Source organism: Dipodomys spectabilis, unplaced genomic scaffold (assembly GCF_019054845.1).
Source record: "Dipodomys spectabilis isolate Male_0828 unplaced genomic scaffold, ASM1905484v1 ptg000173l, whole genome shotgun sequence".
NCBI lineage: Eukaryota > Metazoa > Chordata > Mammalia > Rodentia > Heteromyidae > Dipodomys > Dipodomys spectabilis.
Window position 1 is genome coordinate 8979727 of NW_024870850.1, and position 21444 is coordinate 9001170.

General features: G+C 42.2%; 1 protein-coding gene and 2 non-coding genes across 3 annotated transcripts; all 3 read left to right on the forward strand.

Moving 5' to 3' along the window:
• The first annotated feature begins 1651 nt into the window (after window positions 1-1651).
• On the forward strand, window positions 1652-1737 carry LOC122120002. Its single transcript, XR_006149624.1, has one exon. It is a non-coding gene; the product is annotated as a small nucleolar RNA SNORD35 (small nucleolar RNA).
• Window positions 1738-9026: 7289 nt separating this feature from the next.
• LOC122119611 (vomeronasal type-2 receptor 116-like) lies at window positions 9027-19814 on the forward strand. Its single transcript, XM_042693619.1, has 6 exons — window positions 9027-9121; window positions 11903-12191; window positions 12572-13381; window positions 15491-15718; window positions 16710-16833; window positions 18895-19814. The coding sequence occupies exons 1-6, from the start codon at window positions 9027-9029 to the stop codon at window positions 19812-19814; spliced, it is 2466 nt and encodes an 821-aa protein (XP_042549553.1).
• Window positions 19815-20707: 893 nt separating this feature from the next.
• LOC122120027 lies at window positions 20708-20793 on the forward strand. Its single transcript, XR_006149649.1, has one exon. It is a non-coding gene; the product is annotated as a small nucleolar RNA SNORD35 (small nucleolar RNA).
• Window positions 20794-21444: the final 651 nt, after the last annotated feature.

Consider the following 21444-nt stretch of genomic DNA (forward strand, 5'->3'; position numbering starts at 1 on the left):
AAAAAACATTGGTTACCCATTCTGCTAACCAAACACAACTAAGGACGTATAAATCTTGGTGAACTGTGAATACAAGTGTGAAATAATTTTTGCTGGCTACCCAAAGCAATTATGTTCTTATGTATGATTAATAGGTGATATTTCCAAGACTCTTAATGTATCAATTACATCATTACTTACTAGGTAGAGCTGCTTCTGCCTTTAAATACAACCAAGGGGTAAAGAACCAAAGATCTTTTCAAGCTTGGAGCCCAAGGAAAGCTCAGGCTCCATCCTCAGGACTGACGAACCAGAAGCTGGCCATTGCCAGCCTCTGTGTCAGAGGATACAAGCGTGGAACCTATACCTGTCTCTCCTTTACTCAAGTAAAGGAGAGGAAGGATGGGCTCATCATTGACTTCCATAGGACCTTGGTAAAATCAATGCCCAGAGCTCACAATGAGTCAATTTGTGCATCATATTGGACCAAATCTCTAAGGACACCCAAATAGAAATGGAAGAAGAGGAGAAAAGAGAACAACAGAAACACTAGATTTTTGAGGGGATCTCTTTAGCCATGCTGGCAAAAGATAGTGTGTCCTTTCTTCCACTGCTTTATTTTCTACTTACATTTTTCAGATCCAGTGGTGTTCAATCACCTCTTGATTGGACTAAATTACACATCATAAAAGTGTTACTGTTTTACAATGAGATATGACAAAGTAAACAAGACACAAGAAACAAAGGTTGGCTTCCTAATTTGTTATATAGTTTCTAGATGACTCTATATACTGGACCGCATATATGGTGTATAAGCATGCACATCTAAGGGAAGCTAAGAGGAGGGCAAAGAACTACAGGAAAATGGGTGAAAAAATACAACAGAGGGGCCCATCAGCTGCACTGGTCATTGATGAAAGTGAACTAAGCAACTCAAGGCTGGTGATGGGAGGGAGGGAAAGCGAGAGAAAGTGGAAACAGCTGATACTGAGCAAAAGAAAAGAAATGTACATATCACCCAATTTGGGAGAAACAGTTTTATTGTTAAAGTCTGCAGAGTTCATAAGCTTTGTAGATGAAGACAATGACAAGATGCATTGTGAAGGTTGAAATATGTTAGTGACTTCAGCTAAGTATCACTATGCCACAATACTGTGAAATTTATGTAATTATTCTCAATAAAGAAAAAGTGTTACTGTTTTAAAATACTGACTAAACCTTGAGTCATCTGTATTAACTTTTCACATTCTTGTGGAAGTCTATTATTAAATTCATTATTAATTTCAATATTATACACGCAATTTTTTTCAAGTCAGACACTAATGGCTACTTTAGAAGGCTTGGATCTGAGGATCACAGTTCAAAATTAGCCTGGACAGAAAAGTGTATGAGACTCCATCTTTAACTTACAAGTAAAAATACAGGACGGGAGGTATTTCTAAAATGGTAAAATGCCACTTGTGAATTACAAAGCCAAGAAAGGGAGTTTGGGTCCTGATTTCCAGGGCTGGTATACACACACACACACACACACACACACACACACACACACACGCACACACACATACACACACAAACACACACGATTTTTTCCATAAATTAATTTTTTATTCCCGTTTCTTCCCAGGACCCAACTCTGAAAACCATCAATCCTGTCTTTAATTTTTTTTAAAGCAAGCGATGTCTTTTCTCACGATGGTCTGTGGATGCCACTGTGGGCAGTGCCAATGATGTCAAAGGCTCAGCAGATACCAGGAAATAAAAATGCAGGGAGAGAAAAAATATCCAATATATTAAATGAAAGCCAAACAACGGTGGGAGATGAAGGGTGGGGAGATGGAAGGGCAGGGATGGGAAGGGGAAACAAAGGAGGAGGCAACAATGCTTGATGAGAAATGTACTCATTACCTTGCTCATGTAATTGTAACTCCTCTGTACGGAATTTTCACAATAAAAAAAACTTATAAATTTTTTAAAAAAAGAAAACCAACCAAATATGCCAGAGCAGGAAAAAAAGAAAAGAGATGCCCATACGTTGCAGGTGAGTCATCTCAACCAGGAGAGGGGCCAGAATAGCAGGAATAGGCTATGGATCCCACCCGTGCTCCCTGGACCTGCTGCTCAGGATCTGCCCTGAGTTGGTGTTGCTGAACAAACCCTCAGACACGGACAAGGCCCTAGCCACATGCAGCCCCTCATGCTCAAGGCCCAGGTCTCCTTCTTATGATGCTCACTGCCCCATGCCCCAGGGCATGCTGGGAGTATCCTTCCCCTTCCAGAGCAGGACCCTGAGCCCCGTCTTCCCCAGAGGCGCCAAAGCATGTGCAGGGGCTAAGCAGCTTAGACATGCTGCTTGTCATGTCTGGGGACCGCTTGATGCACCCGGTGAGGCCTGCACCCTAGGTTGGTTGGCCTGGTAGGGGTAGATCTGGAAGCTCCCAGAGGCAGAAGCCGCACTCCTGCACTAACAGGTGGTGAATGGCTCATGGACCAACCAGACTGGGTACTGTGATCCAGAAGTATCTGCATATGTTCCCAGGAGGATCTGGCAATGGACTGGTAGCTTCCACCAGCCAAAGGGATAGAAGGTAGAAATTTTCTAACTGGCTTTGAGACCATCCAAAGCTAAGAATATTGCCTTGAGTTTTATGGTTTTCTTATTTTACTTCTCTTATTTTGCCACTTCTTGCCAATATTAACTCATCCAAACTCATACTTGCCTTCTTCTTCCCCCCCCCCCCCCCCGGATTCCTTTGACAAAACAATCTTGTAGTGTGTGTTCACATTTTCTACTTTCTTATAGATATGGGTCAGATAGATAACGTGCAGTTTGCTCTACATACATATTTTTCCCATTGTCGTTTCCTTTAAGAGTCAAAGAAAAAAGTAGAAACTACGTTTAAATTTTCCTGGCTTTGGTTAGTTATTTACTTCAATGTAAAACCTAATTTATGTTACTGGATTCTTTTTTTTTCTTTTTTTTTTTTTTTTGTCGGTCACAGGGCTTGAACTCTGAGCCTAGGCTTGGTCCCTCAGTTCTTCAGCTCAATGCAAGCAATCTACCACTTGAGCCACAGCACCACTCCTAGTTTTCTCAGTGGTTTATTGGAGATTAAGAGTCTCATGAAGTTTTATGCCCAGGCTGGCTTTGAGCCATGATCCTCAAATCTCAGCCTCCTGAGTAGCTATGATTATGGGTTTGAGCCAGTGACTCCCAGCTATTGCTCAATTCTTTTATTATTATTATTATTATTACTCAATTCTTTACACACCAAAAGGCCAATATATGAGTGTTTTTAACTAAAAGTTGCTTTCCTTTAAATATTACCTGAAGAAAGTTACAAGAGTGATATGTAAAGTGATGCAATCAGCTGCATTTTGAAAACACCAAGAGATGGTCTGAGATCCCTCAAGTTTGTTAAGTTTGGACTCTTCATGCAATGTCAGTCTACATGTGATTCTCCTGTTCTCCCTGCTTTAAAACCAAATGGGAAATATCAATTTCCAACCAGTTTGTCTAAGGATTACTACTTTACATCTTTAAAAATGTCATTTTGAGATCAAATGTTTTCAAAGATTTAATTAAACATGTAATTTTTAAAAACTCAGTAAGGAATCCAGGTGAGAGTGATTCACACCTCTAATCCTAGCTACTCATGAGGTTGAGATCTGAGAATCAGGGTACAAAACCAGCCCAGGCAGGAAACTCCTTAGGACTCTTATCTCCAATTAACCACCAGAAAACCAAAAGCAGTGCTGTGGCTCAAGGGATAGAGCATTCTCCTTGAGCTGAAAACTGAGGGACAGCACCTAGACCCAGAGTTCAAATCTCATGACCAAGGGAAGTTAGTAAATGAAAGTCTTGAGAAAGGGAATTGATGAAACAAATTGGTTTCATTTGGATACAAAATGATTTCAAAAGCAAAAACAGTCTTCATTTTTTTTGGTGTGTTGTGGGGCCTGAACTCTGGGCCTTAGCACTGTCCCTCAGCTCTTCAGCTCAAGGCTAGCACTCTACGACTTCAGTCACAGCACCACTTCCCATCTTCAATTTTTATACCCACAAAATGTTCAAGTAAGTAGCAGATGAGTACATTTTGAGTTTCATAAAATAAAGCTTATTATAAAATAATTGGTAATAAATAAGTTGATTAATTATCAAGAAAATTAATAATAACAGACACTAATGGGGATGTGGCCAAAAGGAATATTATAACACCATTGGTAATATAATATGACAAAAGATATAATATTACATGCATATTACACACACACTAGTATGGGTGTTTGTTATGTCTATGTTTATGACACTACTTAGAAGCTGAGTTGCAGAACCAGGCTCTGTTCCAATCAACACATGAATGGAAAAAGTAAATTGAGTCACACAGACACAAGGAGTCTTGAGTATGCAATTATATGTTTGATTCAGGAATATGGGTGGAAGTGGAGAACATCGTGTTCAGTTAATCACCCTGACAAATGCAGCAGTGGTATATACTGGGCACCATTTGAAAAATGAAGCATACAACCTGTGGGTGGGGTAGGGAGGGAAAAACTGGGTAACATTGTAAAAACAGAAATGTACTCAATACCTGATTTACATAATGGTAACTCGTCCGTACAACACATTTACAATACACACAGACAAACAGACATACAGAAAGAAAGCACAAAGACAGATAGAGGCAACACAGATCCCCAAGTTTTCTCTTATTTTTGAAATGTAGGGAGAAGAAGGCTTAGAGTACTAGAGTAGACACCAATGACAATGAAGTAGAAATTGTTAGCTTCTCCAGCAAGGAAACTTGATACACGGTTCAGGCAGAAAAGGCAAATTGCCCACCCTCAGGAGATGGAGGCCCATGGAGAAGACAGAGGAAAAGGAAAAAGAAGAAAATAAAAAGAGAGACAAAGTGACTTGTCGTAAGCCAGGACCACAGCGGATGTGGAAGTGACCACAGAGTCTGGGGAACTTCTCACTGTCCTAGGGAGGTGTGACCAGGATGGTCCAGGAAGTGACCTCTATGGATGAGGAAGTGACCTCAGATTGTGGGGTCCTTTGCTGACTCCCAGTCAGGTGATTGACAGGTGATTACTGGTTTCAGGCAGGTGAAGAGGAAGTGGGGAGGGCCTCTTCTCTTGGGCAGACTGAACAGAAATAGTTAGAGTAATAGATGAGGAGAATGGGATAAAAGTTTGTCCTCTGAGCCAGCCACAGCTGGCTCATACCGATAATCCTGGGTATAGAAGCAACAAAGATTTCTACCTCAGAACCCGAGTCAGGCTAGGCCCCAGCACTGATGCTCTTGCAAGGTCTTGCTGGCTACCAACACCAAATAGCATTTGCATCCTTACTTTTCCAATTTACATTTGCCAAGACCTTCCTCATAAATATATGCAGCCAGTTCACAGAACCAGCCACCATGGTGAACTCTGTGCAGAGCAGGAACCTATGCTGTGACCTTGGTTTCACTTCTAGTATGAGGAACTAATAGAGAAGACAGGTAGGGAGACATGGACAGAGCTGGCACCACACGGTTGTCCAAGTGGGAACAAGAATTCCCGGAGCACTCAGGACATGATGTGGACACAGCAGAGCAAGACCCATCCATACACCCACATCTACCAGGATCCTCAGTGTGCAGGCCTGCTATGTTCCCAGAAAGTCATAGATCATGGAACATCTCTGTCTAACAGTGGACTGCCAATATATTGATAGGTGCAGTCTGATGGTCAACAACATGCAAGCACTGAAGAAGTTCAAGGTTCAGAGTGCAAATGTCTAATTGGAAAAGTGCATTGACCTTGAAGTATTTATCTGTAATGGTAGAATTCCGGGACACTGTTGGTAATACCTGCAGCAGTAAATAAATACATTGAGCTCTTCTGGATTCTTATGCATGTGCAGTTGGTATAAAAACCTGAATGGGTCATTTCACATAACTTCTGTGTCTCCCTTCTGCCTAGGTTGTGAGCCTGCCCATCCTCATCTTTGATGGTGCTCCAATAACTCTGACTGGGCCTTTGCTGGCCATGGCGCTCTATGATCATTTGACCTTCACATGGCATCCACTGCTGTCATCCATTCCCATCATCCTTAGTGACCCTTGATTGGTTGTGCTTTTTTTGTTTTCAACTTTTTGCTTTCACACAAGTTTGTGAACAACTCAACAAGAGAGGAATCCATCCCTGGAGTTTCATTATCTACTGTCTTGGATGAAATCATGGTCTTGAGGGTGTGGAGAGGAAAATGGTACACATGTTTTCTAACTTCTGTTTTGACCTTGAATCTGGGCCCCAGATGCAGAGCGAGTGGGCAGAATGGGCTCTGTATTCCTCTAGGACAGTGGAGGCCTTCCATGTATCAAGAAGCCACAAAAACTGAAGATCCATTTAGACGCCCACCTGACACTGCAGGCACAGTCTGCATCCAGAAACACAGCTCCATGTCAAAGCAGCAGCAATTTTCCCTGTGGCTCTGACACTGCTTCTTCTCCAGCATCCTCTCCTGATCACTTTCTCTGAAGATGGCAGACACATTTGCACAGAGAAATCCGTAGCATGCAGCAAAGGAGATGTGGTCATTGCTGGATTTTACTCCCTCTGTTCTTGGGAATTGGTCGTTCAAGGCTTGAATGACCCTACCCTGCAGCAACAGAACATTCAGTAAGTGATTTCTTGGATTTTCTTAAATTTTGAATTTTCTCTTTGGGTTACAGTCAGATATGGGGGAAGTTTGGACACAATCACTTATGTGCTCTGCATCTTCTACACTGCCCTCATTACAACAGCTCTACTTCATTTCAGGTGTTCCCAATGAATATTTTTCTTTCTTCCAAGTGTACAGAGTTTGCTTTCTGTCTTCCACTCCACTCCCCTTTCCAGAGATGTCCCGACCACCCCACCATCACTGTGACTCCTCCACTCATCACTGTTACTCAGGGTCACTGGGGTGACCAAGAGTCCATACAAAGACACTGAAGTGCAATGTCCCCATCCATAGGACAAAGGCCAGGGAATCTTCAATCCATTCTGCTCTTTATACTTCTTAAAACAGGACCAATGTTTGGACCTCTTTCAGGGCAATGTTTCTTAGGATAGACCTGCAGTTTCTGTTTCTGGGGTTATTTCATGTCAGCAAAGCTGGGAATGGGGAGCTGCTGGACAGATTAGTAATAAGAGATGCATGACAGATTTGATTTTTTTCCCTTAACTAATGTAAGTAAGCTTCTGTCCTGCTATCCATGTCTTGGCCTGTCTCCTATGTCATTCCCAAAAACTCTGTTTCCATTCCTTATTTATTGTTCCCTGCCAATAACTTCCTAAACTAGATTTGAATGTTTTTTTTCATATATATTGTCAGTAATGGGTCTTGAACTCTGGGCTTGGATGCTGTCCCTGTGCAATTCAGCTTAAGACAAGTGTTCGATTGCTGGCAACACAGTGCCATTACCAATTTTCTAGTGGTTTATTGGAGATAAGAGTCTCATGGACTCTTCTGCCCTCGTTGGCTTTGAACCCTGTTCCTCAGATCTCAGCCTCCTGAATAGATAGGATGACAGGTGTGAGCAAAGGTGCCTGGCTTTTTCATATGTTTTATACACACTTTCATTCATGCATTTGACCCAGGTGAGCTCACTACTTTCAGATCTATACAATTCACTGTAAACTAGGGAAGTCATGAATGAATCTTCTCAGACAAGTTGTGTGGAAACACCCTGTATGGGGTTTGTTCAGGAGAGGAATACTTTATTCCATGAGAGACTTATGAGAGATACTGAACCCAAATTAGTGTGGTGAGGAAGTGAGTGAGAAAGATGGGGCTCATGTGTAAACCCAGCATTAGAAACGTACCGCCATGGGAGGTGGGAGATGTCAGAGCTATCCTCTTCACTGTCCATTCTCAAATTGAGCTGTGTGTGTGTGTGTGTGTGTGTGTGTGTGTGTGTGTGTGTGTGTGTGTGCATGCTCACACACACTCTGGTACTCATGCATCATCTCAAGTCCTTATGGCTGTTCCTTGGCATTTTTTCTGTCCTGGTTGGCACTCTACCACTTGGCCTACAGCTCTGCAACAGTTTCTGTGGAGTTGCACAAAAAATGTGTCACAGACATTACTGCCGAAAGTGAATACAATACAAAATTCTCCTATATCATCCTTCTTAGTAGTTATAATTGCAGGCCTGAGCCACCAGTTCCCAGTTCATATTTAGTATTACTGATATTCTAGATGTCAAGCCTCAGTTACATTGCACACAATGACATCAGCAAACATCCATGAAGTTGAGATTCTCTCTATGAGAATTTCCCTAAAATGATTATATTGAATGCTAGGAGAACTCGTCGTTCTGGAACATTCTTGATTCATATTGGTATGTGATACCATCTGGCCTTTCAAATGTCTCTGAATTATACCAGTCTGTGCCTGTCTTTCCAGAAATTCCATGCAGGCTTCAGTATTCCTGAGTCTGTAGTGACTTCCACAATGTCAACACTAGAGGGAGCTCAGGGACTGTGAGAAGTCAGCTGTGAGGCAATAAACCACTTCAGCAGCAGAGAAAACCAAAAGCAATTTTGGTGACAAATACTCTGTGGTTCTAAAAACCTGACCAGAACCCCAATGAGTCATGGGTCCAAATATGCCTTCTCCTGGGTGCACAGGAGGCCCATATGCCTCATCCACAGGGAATGGCCTTGTGAGTGGATTCTGCCTAGCAGTAGCAAGATCTGTGTGCTGGAACAGGCCTTAGACACAGCTGTGGCCACCAGAACTCTATTACACCTGGAATACTAACCAACAGGGTCACCAAAACTGATGAAGGTTAATGAAGTTTCCCTCTAAAAGTAGGGACTCTTCAGTTGGGATCTTGGACTCTGATCACAGAAGAAGAAATTCTAGACAAGTCACAACAGTAAGAAAATCTGGCAGAGCTTTCCTGAGTAAGGAAGAAAACAAACAAGCAGGTAGACAAACAGGAAACAAAAAGGCAAAGACACACTCTAACTGAGGAGAGACACACAGCTCTTGGGCTGCCAGGGGTATACAGATGGTAAAGGCAGGACGTCTGACTTCAAAGTTACACAAACATCAGTTTGTCATCTTTGCACTAATCACTCCTGGTGTTACACTTTCTGAGTTTCTGTATGTTTTGGCCATTCTTTCCAGATGACAGGGAAGGAAGGTGTGCTGTTATCTATATTTGGCGTAGGATGTTGCATATGTTTTGGGGGAGCCTTTTGGGGGGAAGGCATTTGCCCTACAAGACAACTGTTAATTCATATGATGAGAAATGCATCTCTCAGGAAGCAATGCAACCTGTTGCCTCTCTTTGAAGTAAAGATACTAGCCCTGTGTTTCTAAATCACATGTTTCTGAGTTGCCTTCTCTAGGACTCATTTTTTTCCTTAATTTATCCAGCTTCTTTTTGTGCTCAATGACTTTGGTCCCTTAATATTAAGTTATTTAGATGGATGAATAGCTCTCTGTTTACTGTGAGCTTCCAATACCTCATTTTTTACTAATCTATTCTATTCCATTTTCCCCTAAATGACTTCATTACCTTAATATTAAGGGAAGTAGATGGACAAGCTTTAAGCTTTGAGTTTTTGAATTCCTGGAATGCATTAACCAGGCCTCATTTTCCTTAGTCTATCCTGCCTGAGTACAGCATCCTCAGTCTACTAAGATCAAGACCAATACAGTGCTGGGTGAGGACTAAGACTGACTCAGCTTGAATGTGGTAGAGGTGTGCTCATGAGCCAAGATGCCCACAACAATATACAATGAGTGATAGCTAATATAGAATTCAGATTGTCTGGTTGTAGATGACTTTCTCAGGTATTGAGGTTATTACAAAGTCTGCCAGAGGCTGTCCTGGCTATATGGTCATGGCACAGTTCTAATGCTATTACCTAGCCCAAACTAAGCTGTGGGAAAATAACACCATCTTACTTCCCTGTCTTACCTATTATAATTGGGATGGAAAACCATGCAATGCTACAGCAGCATGGTAAATTTTGTAAAGGAAGCCACAAGCTGGGCATAAGTGGCTGACGCCTAGAATTCTAGCTACTTAGGAGGCTGAGATCTGTGGACCGGGGTTCAATGCCATCCCAGGCAGAAAAGACTGTGAGACTTTTATCTCCAGTAAAGCAAAAAAAAGCCAGATGTGGCTCTGTGCCTCATGTGCTAGAGAGCTAGTCTTAAGGTGAAGATTTTAGGGTCAGATGCCAGGCCTAGAGTTCAAGCCCCACAACAAACAAAAAATAAAAGCAAGCCACAGGACCATCTTGGTGAACACCACCATCTACTCAGGCTATCTAGCATCCCCAAAGCCCAAATTGTCATGTGGATACACTTAAGCCACAATCTAGCTTATGCTGATGTAGACTAATGCACACTGGATTCCTAGAGAGCCTTCAGTTCCTGCCTGGTGCCATCTTGAGCACTGTCCTTCTAGGGCAGTGGTCCCTGAAATTATTCACTGTGCAACGAGACTGGACTGAGCCAGATAACAACAGAGTCACATAGCCACAGTGGCTTCACAACGCTAAGCAAGAAGACAGGTGTCACCCTACTCCACTCAGGGTGGAAACTGATGCAAATGGCATTTGGTTCTGCCTCAGCTACTTTCCGAAACCTCCTGAAAGATTCTAATGGAAGCTGTGGTGCTAGCACCAAACAGTGCCTCTAGATTATTCTGGATAATTGGTCCAATCATGACATGCCTGACAAAGGGTTCTAAGAAAAACTGTGACCCAATCTTCTGCCCTGCTCACTATAAGGTTGTATCCCACAGCTGCTGTCGTTCACGAGGATGGAGGAGGGAGGTTGTGGCAGTGTCTTCCTTCTCTGTCCTAAACCAGTTCTAGAGGCACAATCTAAAGGTTGGACCCAAGAGTAGAAACTATAAGCACATCCCCAGCACTGGTCTCAGTGTATGGGGATGGTGCTGAGATTTAACTTTAATTCTCTTCCTCCCTGCAATGTCGGAGGGTTTCTGTCCATAATGAGCTAGTAATGCTGTTAATGGGGAGGAAAATGGAGATGGCTTCTTCCCCTTTTTCTCACACATCCTTTCCTGTTGTTTGTTCTACTAGAGAAGTATCCTCCAGTCCACACTCCCTCACTCTCTTCTGTTCATTGTTGGGTGAGGCAATCTTTATGTTATAGCTTCCTTGGCTGCCATCTTGCTCTGCTTCTAGGAATCCCCTTGAATGATGAGATACTCTGAGTCAGCTTAGTGTTCCTCAACCACATCAAATGGATTTTGTACTTCTGTGATTTCTTTACTTTCCTCACAAGGCAAGATTCACTTCTTTGCAGAAGGATGCACCATTGGCAAATGTGTAGCAAGCGACCACAGACACAAAGCAGATTGCTTTCCAATTTACTCCTAACACAGCAGGCCCTGCCTCTCTGTTCATACTGGCTGAACTCAGGTGACAATCTGCTCCCAATTGGAATTGAATTTCTTAAGATTTTTTCCATATGCACAGCTAATTTAAGGGACTAAATGATTTGGGATGTAAGCTGGGCCTGCTCCTATGTCACAGCACACAGCAGTGTTTTTCACTTATCCATATGGGGCAGAGAGGAAAAGCCAGCTGGCTCATTCCCCCCCCCCGCCTCTCTCTCTCTCTCTCTCTCTCTCTCTCTCTCTCTCTCTCTCTCTCTCTCTCTCTCTCTGTCTCTCTGCAATCTCAGAAGAAAAGTCATCTCATGTATGCTGATCAAAACCTGTTCAGGAACTCTCCCAATTCTAAGAACTTTTCTTAGACTCCAAATTAGAATGCCACCTGGTTGGATCTATACATATTACTGTGTGTAGAAATCAACATTTGATTCAACAAAGTCATGAGATTTGCAGTTAATCATTTGTAATACTTGTATACCTACCCAAATTTTGTGATTTCTGTGCAGGATCAACTTAAAGAAATACCAATTACTTCTTACCCTGATGCTGGCTGTGGAGGAGATCAACAAGAATTCCCATCTGCTACCCAACATGACTCTGGGGTTTGAGATCTACACTGTGCATTACTCAGGTACTGATCTGTTAGAGGATCCACTCACCTGGCTGTCTGGGAAGAATAAAAACATCCCTAATTACACCTGCAGAAGAGACAGCAAAGCTATAGCGGCACTCACAGGAACCTCAAGCACATTTGTCCCAATAGGGACACTGCTGGACCTATACAAACTTCCACAGGTGAGGCTGGGAGGGGTGGGCAGATGTGAAACCATATCCACAGTGACTCTGCCCTCAACAGGCTGAAGAGGAGGTGGGATCACAAACCCTTACAAATGCATAATCTCACAGGGAGAAGCCTCCAAAAGTGGGTGGGACATACACATTTTCATTGCTGCAAATAGAAGGAGGGGTGTTGAGAGGAAAGGATGACCCAAAACTCTGAGCCTTATCTGTACATGTCTACAAAGACTTCAGAACATGGGAGATGACTTTGCAAATGGGATAAGCAAACTTTTGTTCCCACCACTGTACTACCAGTTGTTGTGTCGTTCACATCAGGACTGAGATTTGCCTATGACCATCCTCTTCCTAATGTTGTTTCCATTTGTTGCTTGTAGTTCACCTTTGGGACTTTTGATCCTCTCCTGAGTGACCATGGAAAGTTTGGGACTGTCTATCAGATGTCTGCCAAGGACTCAGGTCTAGCCCTGGCCATGGTCTCCTTGATGCTTCATTTCAGCTGGAACTGGGTGGGACTATTCATCACCGAAGAAAACTATGGAATGTGGTTCCTCTCAGAATTGAGGGAAGAGATGGGCAAGAGTAGAGTCTGCTTTGCCTTTGAGAACATGATCACTTACAATGTCCTTTCAGATATATCAGATGATCTATCAATGCAGCGCCAGCTAATGGACTTATCAACCAATGTGATTATCATTTATGGGGACAGTAAATTTCTACTAAGCTTTATTCTTAAATGTAGGCACTTTTTAATTACAGGCAAAGTCTGGGTCCTGAACTCACCCTATGATGATGTGACTATTGCTAAAAGACATTTTCTGATTGACTCTTTCCATGCACCTCTTATCTTCTCTCACCATCATAGAAACACTGCTGCGTTCACCAATTTTATTCTGACAGAGACCTTCTCCAAGAACTCAGCAAATAACTCCCTTCCCAGGTCATGGATTCAGTCTGTTTATAGCCTACTGATTAAGTCTGACTGTAGAGACTTGGGGCACTGTTCATACAATGCCACACTGCATTGGTTGCTGAGGCACATTTTTGACATGACCATGTCAGATGAGAGTTACAACATCTACAATGCTGTGTATGCTGTGACCCATGCCCTCCACCAGATGTTTCTTCATTACATGGAAGAGACAAGAGTGCACAATGGGCAACTCACGGCATTTCTCTCTTCACAGGTAATGGTTTGCTTTTGGGTGACCTACTCTAGGCATGCAGAACTTCTATATAAGCTTTCATAGCAGATGCAACTGGGTTGTCTGGCACAATTTTGGCAAATACAAGTGAGTCTGTTGTGCTCTCCATGAAGTGACGATAGAGCTGTGAAGACAATGTTCTTGAAGAACTCTGCATCCGTGACAAGGGAATGTTGTGTCTTCTGTCCCCATCCTCACTATGTTTGGAAAAAACCGTCCCCTTTTCAATAGGATATATTCAAATTCTCCTTGTACCTTTTTAAAATAACAGATTAAGGGTGACTAGTTTTTTTATTGTGAAAATACTTTACAGAGGGGTTACAATTACATGGGCAAGATAATGAGCACATTTCTTACCAAGCATTGTAGTCTCCTCCTTTGTTTCCCCTTCCCATCCCTTCCATAACGACTTCTACATCCCATTGTTGCAATTGGTTCACCTGTATGCCTATTTAAACGATTTCTTTTTCCCCTTCCCCTCCACAAATTATACCGACATCAAATACAGGGGTTATACTGTGGGGGAGGGACATACAAAGCAACAAAGAAATAAACTTATAAATGTGTTAGAAACAATCACATGAAAGAAAAAAAACATTTGAATATATATCTTAGGGTTCATTTCCCTAACATCACCTTCTCTGAACTTTTCTGCTTGACTCAGACATATACTAGATGTTGCAAATAAGGGAATCCATGGGACCTATGTTTCTTTGGGCCTGGATTACTCTACTTAATATAATTTTTTCCAAGCCTTTCCATTTCCTAACAAATTGGGCAATGTCATTCTTTCTGATGGAGGCATAGAGTTCCATTTTGTATATATAACACTTTTTCTTGATCTATTTATCTACTATGGGCATATGGGTAGGTTCCACATCTTACCTATAATAAATAATGCTGCAATAAGCATAGTCATGCTAGTATCTTTAGTGTGGTCCTGTTTGTAAACATTTGGGTTAATGCCCAAAAGTGAGATTGCTGGGTAATAAGGGAGCTCTACGTGGAGTCTTTTGAGGAACATCCATACTACTTTCCAAAGTGTTTGAACATGTTTACACTCCCACCAACAATGCAGTAAGGTTCCATTCTGTCCACATCCCCTCCAGCATCGGTTGTTATTAAAGTTCTTGATTTTAGCCATTCTAACTGGAGTGAGGTGATATCACAATATTCTTTTGATTTGCATTTCTTTTAAGGATAGGGAGGTTGAGCATTTCTTCATGTGTCTATTGGCCATCCTTCTTTCCTCTTCAGAGAAGTTTCTCTTTAAGGCTTTAGCCTACTTATTTATTGGGCAGTTGCTTCTTTGAGAATTTCTTATTGGGGCATTTAATTTTTGAGTTCCAAGTATATTTTAGATATGAGACCCTTGTCTGTTGTATGGCTAGTGAAGATCTCCTCTAAGAGTGACTAGTTCTTGAAAACCTAATATTGCCTACACACAAGTGGTTCACACCTGTGGCTCACTCATGACTACAATTAACCAACAAAAAGACAGAGGGGGAGCTGTGGCTCAATGGACCGAAAGATTACTTTGAAAAGAAAAAAAAAAAACGAGTTGAGCGCCTAAACTGTGAGAACACACCACAGGGCAGGCATACACACACACACACACACACACACACACAAACACAAACACACACACACACACACACACACACACACACACACGCAGAGAACGAAGTCTTGCTTAGGTAATCTTTCATAGCTGTCACAAATATTCTATGATTCTAGTAAGTTTATTATTTACCTATATTTCAGACTGATTCTCTTATCAGAATCACAAAACAAGTGATTGGAATGCAATTTAGAGAGTCTGTTGGGGCCTATCATATGATAATTCATTATTTTGTTGGATGTGGCTAGAGTTTCATTCCCTTGAAATTGAGTTTCTGCAACCCCTCCTGGATACCCAGGTTTTAGAACTTGGTAACACTTTAGTCTGCTGTGGGCCTGCATTTGATACAGTTGGTTGGATTCTTGTGCTGTGTGTGAATCAGGGGATAAGAATGAAGAGTAATCCATTGTTCTGGGGTTCTGTGATAACACTGGAAAACACTTCACCATACTATAATGTGTCCCTTTTAGCTGCATCCCTTTTTGAAGAAGATCCAATTTACCAATCCTGTTGGGGACCAAGTGGTTTTGAATGAGGAAAGGAAATTGGAGGCAGAGTATGACATTAAGAGCTTTTGGAATTTTCCAGAAGGTCTGGGACAAAAGGTGAAAGTTGGCAAGTTTTCTCCATCTAGGCCACATAGTCAACAACTGGTTTTGTTTGAAAATCTGATAGAGTGGCCCATAGGAATTACCAAGGTGGGTCATTTCTACTTTTGTTACTCTCTCCTTTTAAAAAAATGTATTCCTTTTAGGAAGTAGCTGTAGAAAGACCTTACAATTCCCTAAGTCAGGTTATGAACACAATGCTTCTAGGCAATGTCACCACATCCTTATTTCTCCCCCAGGGTCAGCCGTTTCTAACCATAATGGCATGATCTATATATAAATGAGCAATAAGCTTATCCTGTTTTAAAGTTAATTCAATGAAACTATGGCTCATTGGTGTACATTTCAAAACTTTCTGTTTCTGGAAGTTTCTTACTAACAGATTCATGGAAGGAACAGGGGAACATATCATGATCAAAATGTTGTTCTATGTTTGCATAGTGAATATCATAAAAGTTAAATGACCCCTGTGAATCATCATTCCAGCACTGTGACAAAATATCTGAGGGAATCAAATGAGAAGGCAGAAGGGCTTGCTTTGCTTCTGCCTTTAGATTTCAGACCATGGTTGGATAGAGAGTTGCTTCTTAGTCTAGTGAGACAGGATGTAATGAAAGGAGCATCTGCCAGTAAAATTCACCCACTTCATGACAGCTAGGAAGCCAAGAGAGATGTGAATGGCCCTGGGTACAGTAGCACCTCTACAGCAATCAGCCATGCTTTAGAGTGTGGGTTTGAAATTTCCCTGAGTGATTTTCCTCTCATGCTCTTATTCATCTGTAAACAGATCACATAATTGAAGAATAGGATGCAGGATTAATTCCCATTTCCTAATTTCATAGAGTTAACATCCAACACTTCAAGGCTCCATGATTTCCCGATAGTATGAGTGCTGGGTGTTAAGGCCCCACATATTCTTCAGCTCATGTCAGATGAAACTGTAAGAAGGTTCAGTAAATTCATTTGCTGTGTGCATATAAAGATTATGTGTTTTGATTATCTTTTCCCCTAAATCACTGGAGTTTCTCAGATGTCAATTGAAAGGATAAAATGTCACTAACTTTCATATGAATATTCTCAGACTCCTCAGTCTGTGTGCAGTGAGAGCTGTGGTCCTGGATTCAGGAAAGCCTCTCTGGAGGGAAATGCTACCTGTTGCTTTGATTGCACTCCTTGCCCAGAGAATGAGATTTCTAATGTGACAGGTGAGTCTGTTAGTTAGAGAAATTCCCCATCTCTCCTTCCTACCCTTCAGTCTATGCAAGCCAGTGGAGTGATCTACAGTAACATGGCAGGAACACACATGCACCTTCACGCAGAGTTCCAGGGCAACGTTAACCATACTTCTCCTTAGAAGAAACACCCACTGGCCCTCCATACATCTCTGACTGTATTTTCTAATCTATTACAGACTTCATCTTGAGAATACTCATGTTCCCCTCTACTCAATCGCATTTTCTATATTTAAAGAAAATGTTTACCCATGGTTTTCATTATTTGTAATACCTACTGTTTGTCTAGGACAAGCAGAAAAGGTCAAAAGCTAGGTACTATGACCATATAAGTTGATGTTAAATGAAATGAACGCCAAGATTGGGGCATTTATAATGACCATGTGATTTTTTTCTTTCTTTGGTATGTTCCACCCCCATGGTATAACCCCTGTTTTCAATGTATTGGATTTGGTGCCCTGCATCTTGTATATACATTTTCCTAATTTGGGGAGGGCAAGGAAAAAACAAACTGCTTAAATAGGGATACAATTGCCCCATTTGAGCCAGGAGATGTACAAGACACTATATTGAAAACGAATTTACAACTTTGGCATTGTTGGGGGAGTACTTGGGGATGTGGACAAAGAAGGGATGGTTAGGCAAAAACAAAGCAGGAGGCAAAATCCTAGAAGGGAAATGTACACTTTACCTTACTCATGTAAATGTAACTACTCTGTACAGTATTTTTACAATAAAAAACATTAAAAAAAAAAAACAAAAAAAGGGGGAACAATGCTCCATAGGAAAATACTCATTACCTTAATCATGTAACTGTAACCACTTTGTACAGTATTTTAACAATAAAACATATATTTAATAAACAAGGGAGAAATGGAGAAAATAAGAGCTAAACTGAAAAAAAGGAAATATCAAGGACCAGTTGTTGATCTTTGAAATGATATGCAAATCATCATGGAATTGTGGACCTAACACAGCCTTTCATTTCTGAGTGCCTATTGCTGCTCATTTCTAATTAAATGTTATTTACTATTTAGCATGCACTAATAATACAACGGGCTTTGTTATGGTCACTCCATGCCTGACACTGGCACTAGGCTGCTAGCAACTCTTCAAATATAAAAGATTCAGAAGTAGTTTATCATCTCCATTTCATTTCTCTTCTCCCTCCTCCAGCTGATCTTTCCCAGACCTTATCATATCAGTGGAGGAGCACTGTTCTTGACACAGATCAAATGTTCAAGAAGTTTGTGTTTGGTGTAATGAGGAGATTGAGGTTTGCATTAGACCCTCTTGTACAAAGTGAATTGGTTGGGCTGAGTCTCTATTCTCCATTATGTCTTGAATGAGTAGCAGAGAGCCAGAGTGGTATAACCTGTCAAGAATGCAGAACATAATGCTGGAAATCATATATTACACCAGTAATCCAAGCGATTTAAGCAGTTGAGATTTGAGGATGGAACTTCCATGTAATGATGTACAGGAAACTCAGTAAGATTCTTTCTCACCATTAAGCACCCAAAAAGCTGTAATTGGAGCTGTGGCTCAAGTGGTAGAGTGGTAGTTTTGAGCATGAATACTCTGAAAAACGTCCCATGGCCAGAGTTCAAGCACTGGAGGAAAGACAGACAGATGGAAGGAAGGAAGGAGCTAGAGAAGGAAGGAGGGAGGGAGGGAAAGAGGAAAGGAAGGAAGGAAGGAAAGAGAAGGAAGGAAGGAAGGAAGGAAGGAAGGAAGGAAGGAAGGAAGGAAGGAAGGAAGGAAGGAAGGAAGGAAAGAAGGAAGGAAGGAAGGAAGGAAGGAGGAAAGAAAGAAAACATAAACATAAAAACGGAAAGGGAAGAGGGAAAGAAGAAGAAATGTGAGAAAGAGATTTGATGTGAAAGCATTTTGATATAGAGTTACTCTGTTGGTATTGAACGCACTACTGGTCAACTGGTGAATCAGGGGAAATGTGATAGCTACTTGAATGAAGGGGGTTGAGAGGAAAGACAAATACTAAACAAACTAATAGTGATTCTCACACCTCACCAGACATGGAGCAGTGTGCCAGGTGTGCAGATCATCAGTTTGCCAACATGCAGAGAAATCACTGCCTGATGAAAACTGAGGGCTTCCTGGCTTATGAAGACCCCTTGGGTATGGCTCTGGCTTGCACAGCTCTTTGCTGCTCTGCACTCACAGCTGCTGTTCTTGGGGTGTTTATCAAGCACGAAGACACCCCTATTGTCAAGGCCAATAACTGGGCCCTCAGCTACATCCTGCTCATCTCCCTCATCTGCTGCTTCCTCTGCTCCTTGCTCTTCCTTGGCCGTCCCCACACAGCCACCTGCATCCTGCAGCACACCACATTCGCAGTGGTCTTCACTGTGGCTGTCTCAACAGTCCTGGCCAAGACCATCACTGTGGTTCTGGCCTTCACGCTCACTGCTCCAGGGAGAAGCACGAGGCAGTGGCTGCTGTTCTGGGTTCCTAACCTCCTCATTCCGATCTGCACTCTCATCCAGGTGACCCTCTGTGTCCTCTGGCTGCGAATCTCTCCTCCCTTTGTGGACAAAGATGCACACTCTGAACATGGCTACATCATCATCCTGTGCAACATGGGCTCTCTCACTGCCTTCTACTGTGTCCTGGGATACCTTGGCTCTCTGGCCCTGGCCAGCTTCACTGTGGCTTTTCTGGCCAGAAACCTGCCTGACACCTTCAATGAGGCCAAGTTCCTGACCTTCAGCATGCTGGTGTTCTGCAGTGTGTGGCTCACCTTCCTGCCTGTCTACCACAGCACCAAGGGGAAGGCCATGGTAGCCGTGGAGGTGTTCTCCATTTTGGCCTCCAGTGCAGGTCTCCTAGGCTGCATCTTTGCCCCCAAGTGCTACATCATCCTGATAAGACCTGAGAGAAATTCTTTCTCCAGGTTCAGGGAGAGATCAGGTTCTGGAAGAAACAAACATTAAGATAAACATAGATGTTGCCTAGAATATTTAGAGGCTCTGAGAGCAATCTGTATCACATCTTAGTTTACTGTGAGGACTTCTTTGAACAAACAAGTTACTCTAATTCATTCCTCTGGTTATGTTAGAGACATAGCACATGCCCAACAAGACCTCCAAAATTTGCAGAGGGCCCATCAGCGGCACTGGTCATTGATGAAAGTGAACTAAGCAACTCAACAGTGATGATTGGAGGGTGGGAATGAGAGAGAAAGAGGAAACAGTTTTATTGTTAAAGTCTGTAGAGTTCATAAGCTTTGTAGATCAAGACGATGAGAAGATGCATTGTGAAGATTTAAATGTGTTAGTGACTTTAGCTAAGAATCATTATGCCACAATAGTGTGAAATTTATCTAATTACATAATGTCAATAAAGAAAAAGTATTACTCTTAAAATATGGACTAAATCCTTGTTTATTAAATTTTCACATTCTTGTGGAAATCTATTATTAAATTCATTTTGAATTTCTATATTAGAAACGTAATTTTTTGTGAGCCAGAAACCAGTTGCTCTCTTAGAAGGTTTGGATGTGAGGATTACAGTTCTAAATTAGCCTGGACAGAAAAGTCTATGTGACTTCATCTCTACCTTACAAGTAAAAATATGGGACTTGGGGTATTTGTTAAATGCTAAAATGCCACATGTGTATCACAATGCCAAGAGAGGGAGCTTGGAGCCCTGACTTCCAAGGCTGATACACACACACACACACACACACACACACACACAGAGAGAGAGAGAGAGAGAGAGAGAGATGTTTTTCATATTGAAAACATAAATTCCTATTTAATTCCCTTTACTTTTGCCACCCAACTCCAAGAAACGTGAATCCTGTATTTAAATTTTTTAAAGAAAAAGCAAGTGGTGTCATTACTCAGGAGGGTCTGTGGATGCCACAGTGAGCAGTGCCAATGATGGCAAAGGCTCAACAAATACACGGAGAAAAGAAAAGGTGAAGACAGACAGACAGACAGACAGACCGAATAGCCAATATATTAAAGCCACACAATCATTAAATGAAAATCATCCCAAACTCTGAGAGCAAAAGAAAAGAGAAGCTCACGCGTGGCAGGTGAGACACCTCAGTCCAGAGAGGGGGCAGAATAGCAGGAATAGACTATGGATCACACCTGTGCCCCCTGAGGTTGTTGCTCAGGACCTGCCCCGTGTTGTTGTTGCGGAATCTGCGCCCAGACACAGGCAAGGCCCTGCGGTAATCCAAAACCACATGCAATCCCTCATGCTCAAAGCCCAGGTCTCCTTCCTATGATGCTCACTGCCCCATGCCCCAAGGCATGCTGAGAGTATTCTTCCCCTTCTAGAGCAGGACCCTGAGCCTCATCTTCCCGCAGAGGTACCAAACCATGCTCAGGAGCTGGGCAGCTCAGACATGCTGCTTGTCATATCTGGGGACCGCTTGATACACGCGGTGAGGCTTGTGCCCTAGGTTGGTTGGCCTGGTAAGGGTGGATCAGGAAGCTCCCAGAGGCAGAAGCCAGACTCCTGCTCTAACAGGTGGTGAATGGCTCATGAAACAACTGGACTGGGATACTGTGATCCGGAAGCCTCTTGGCAATGCACTGGTAGCTTCCA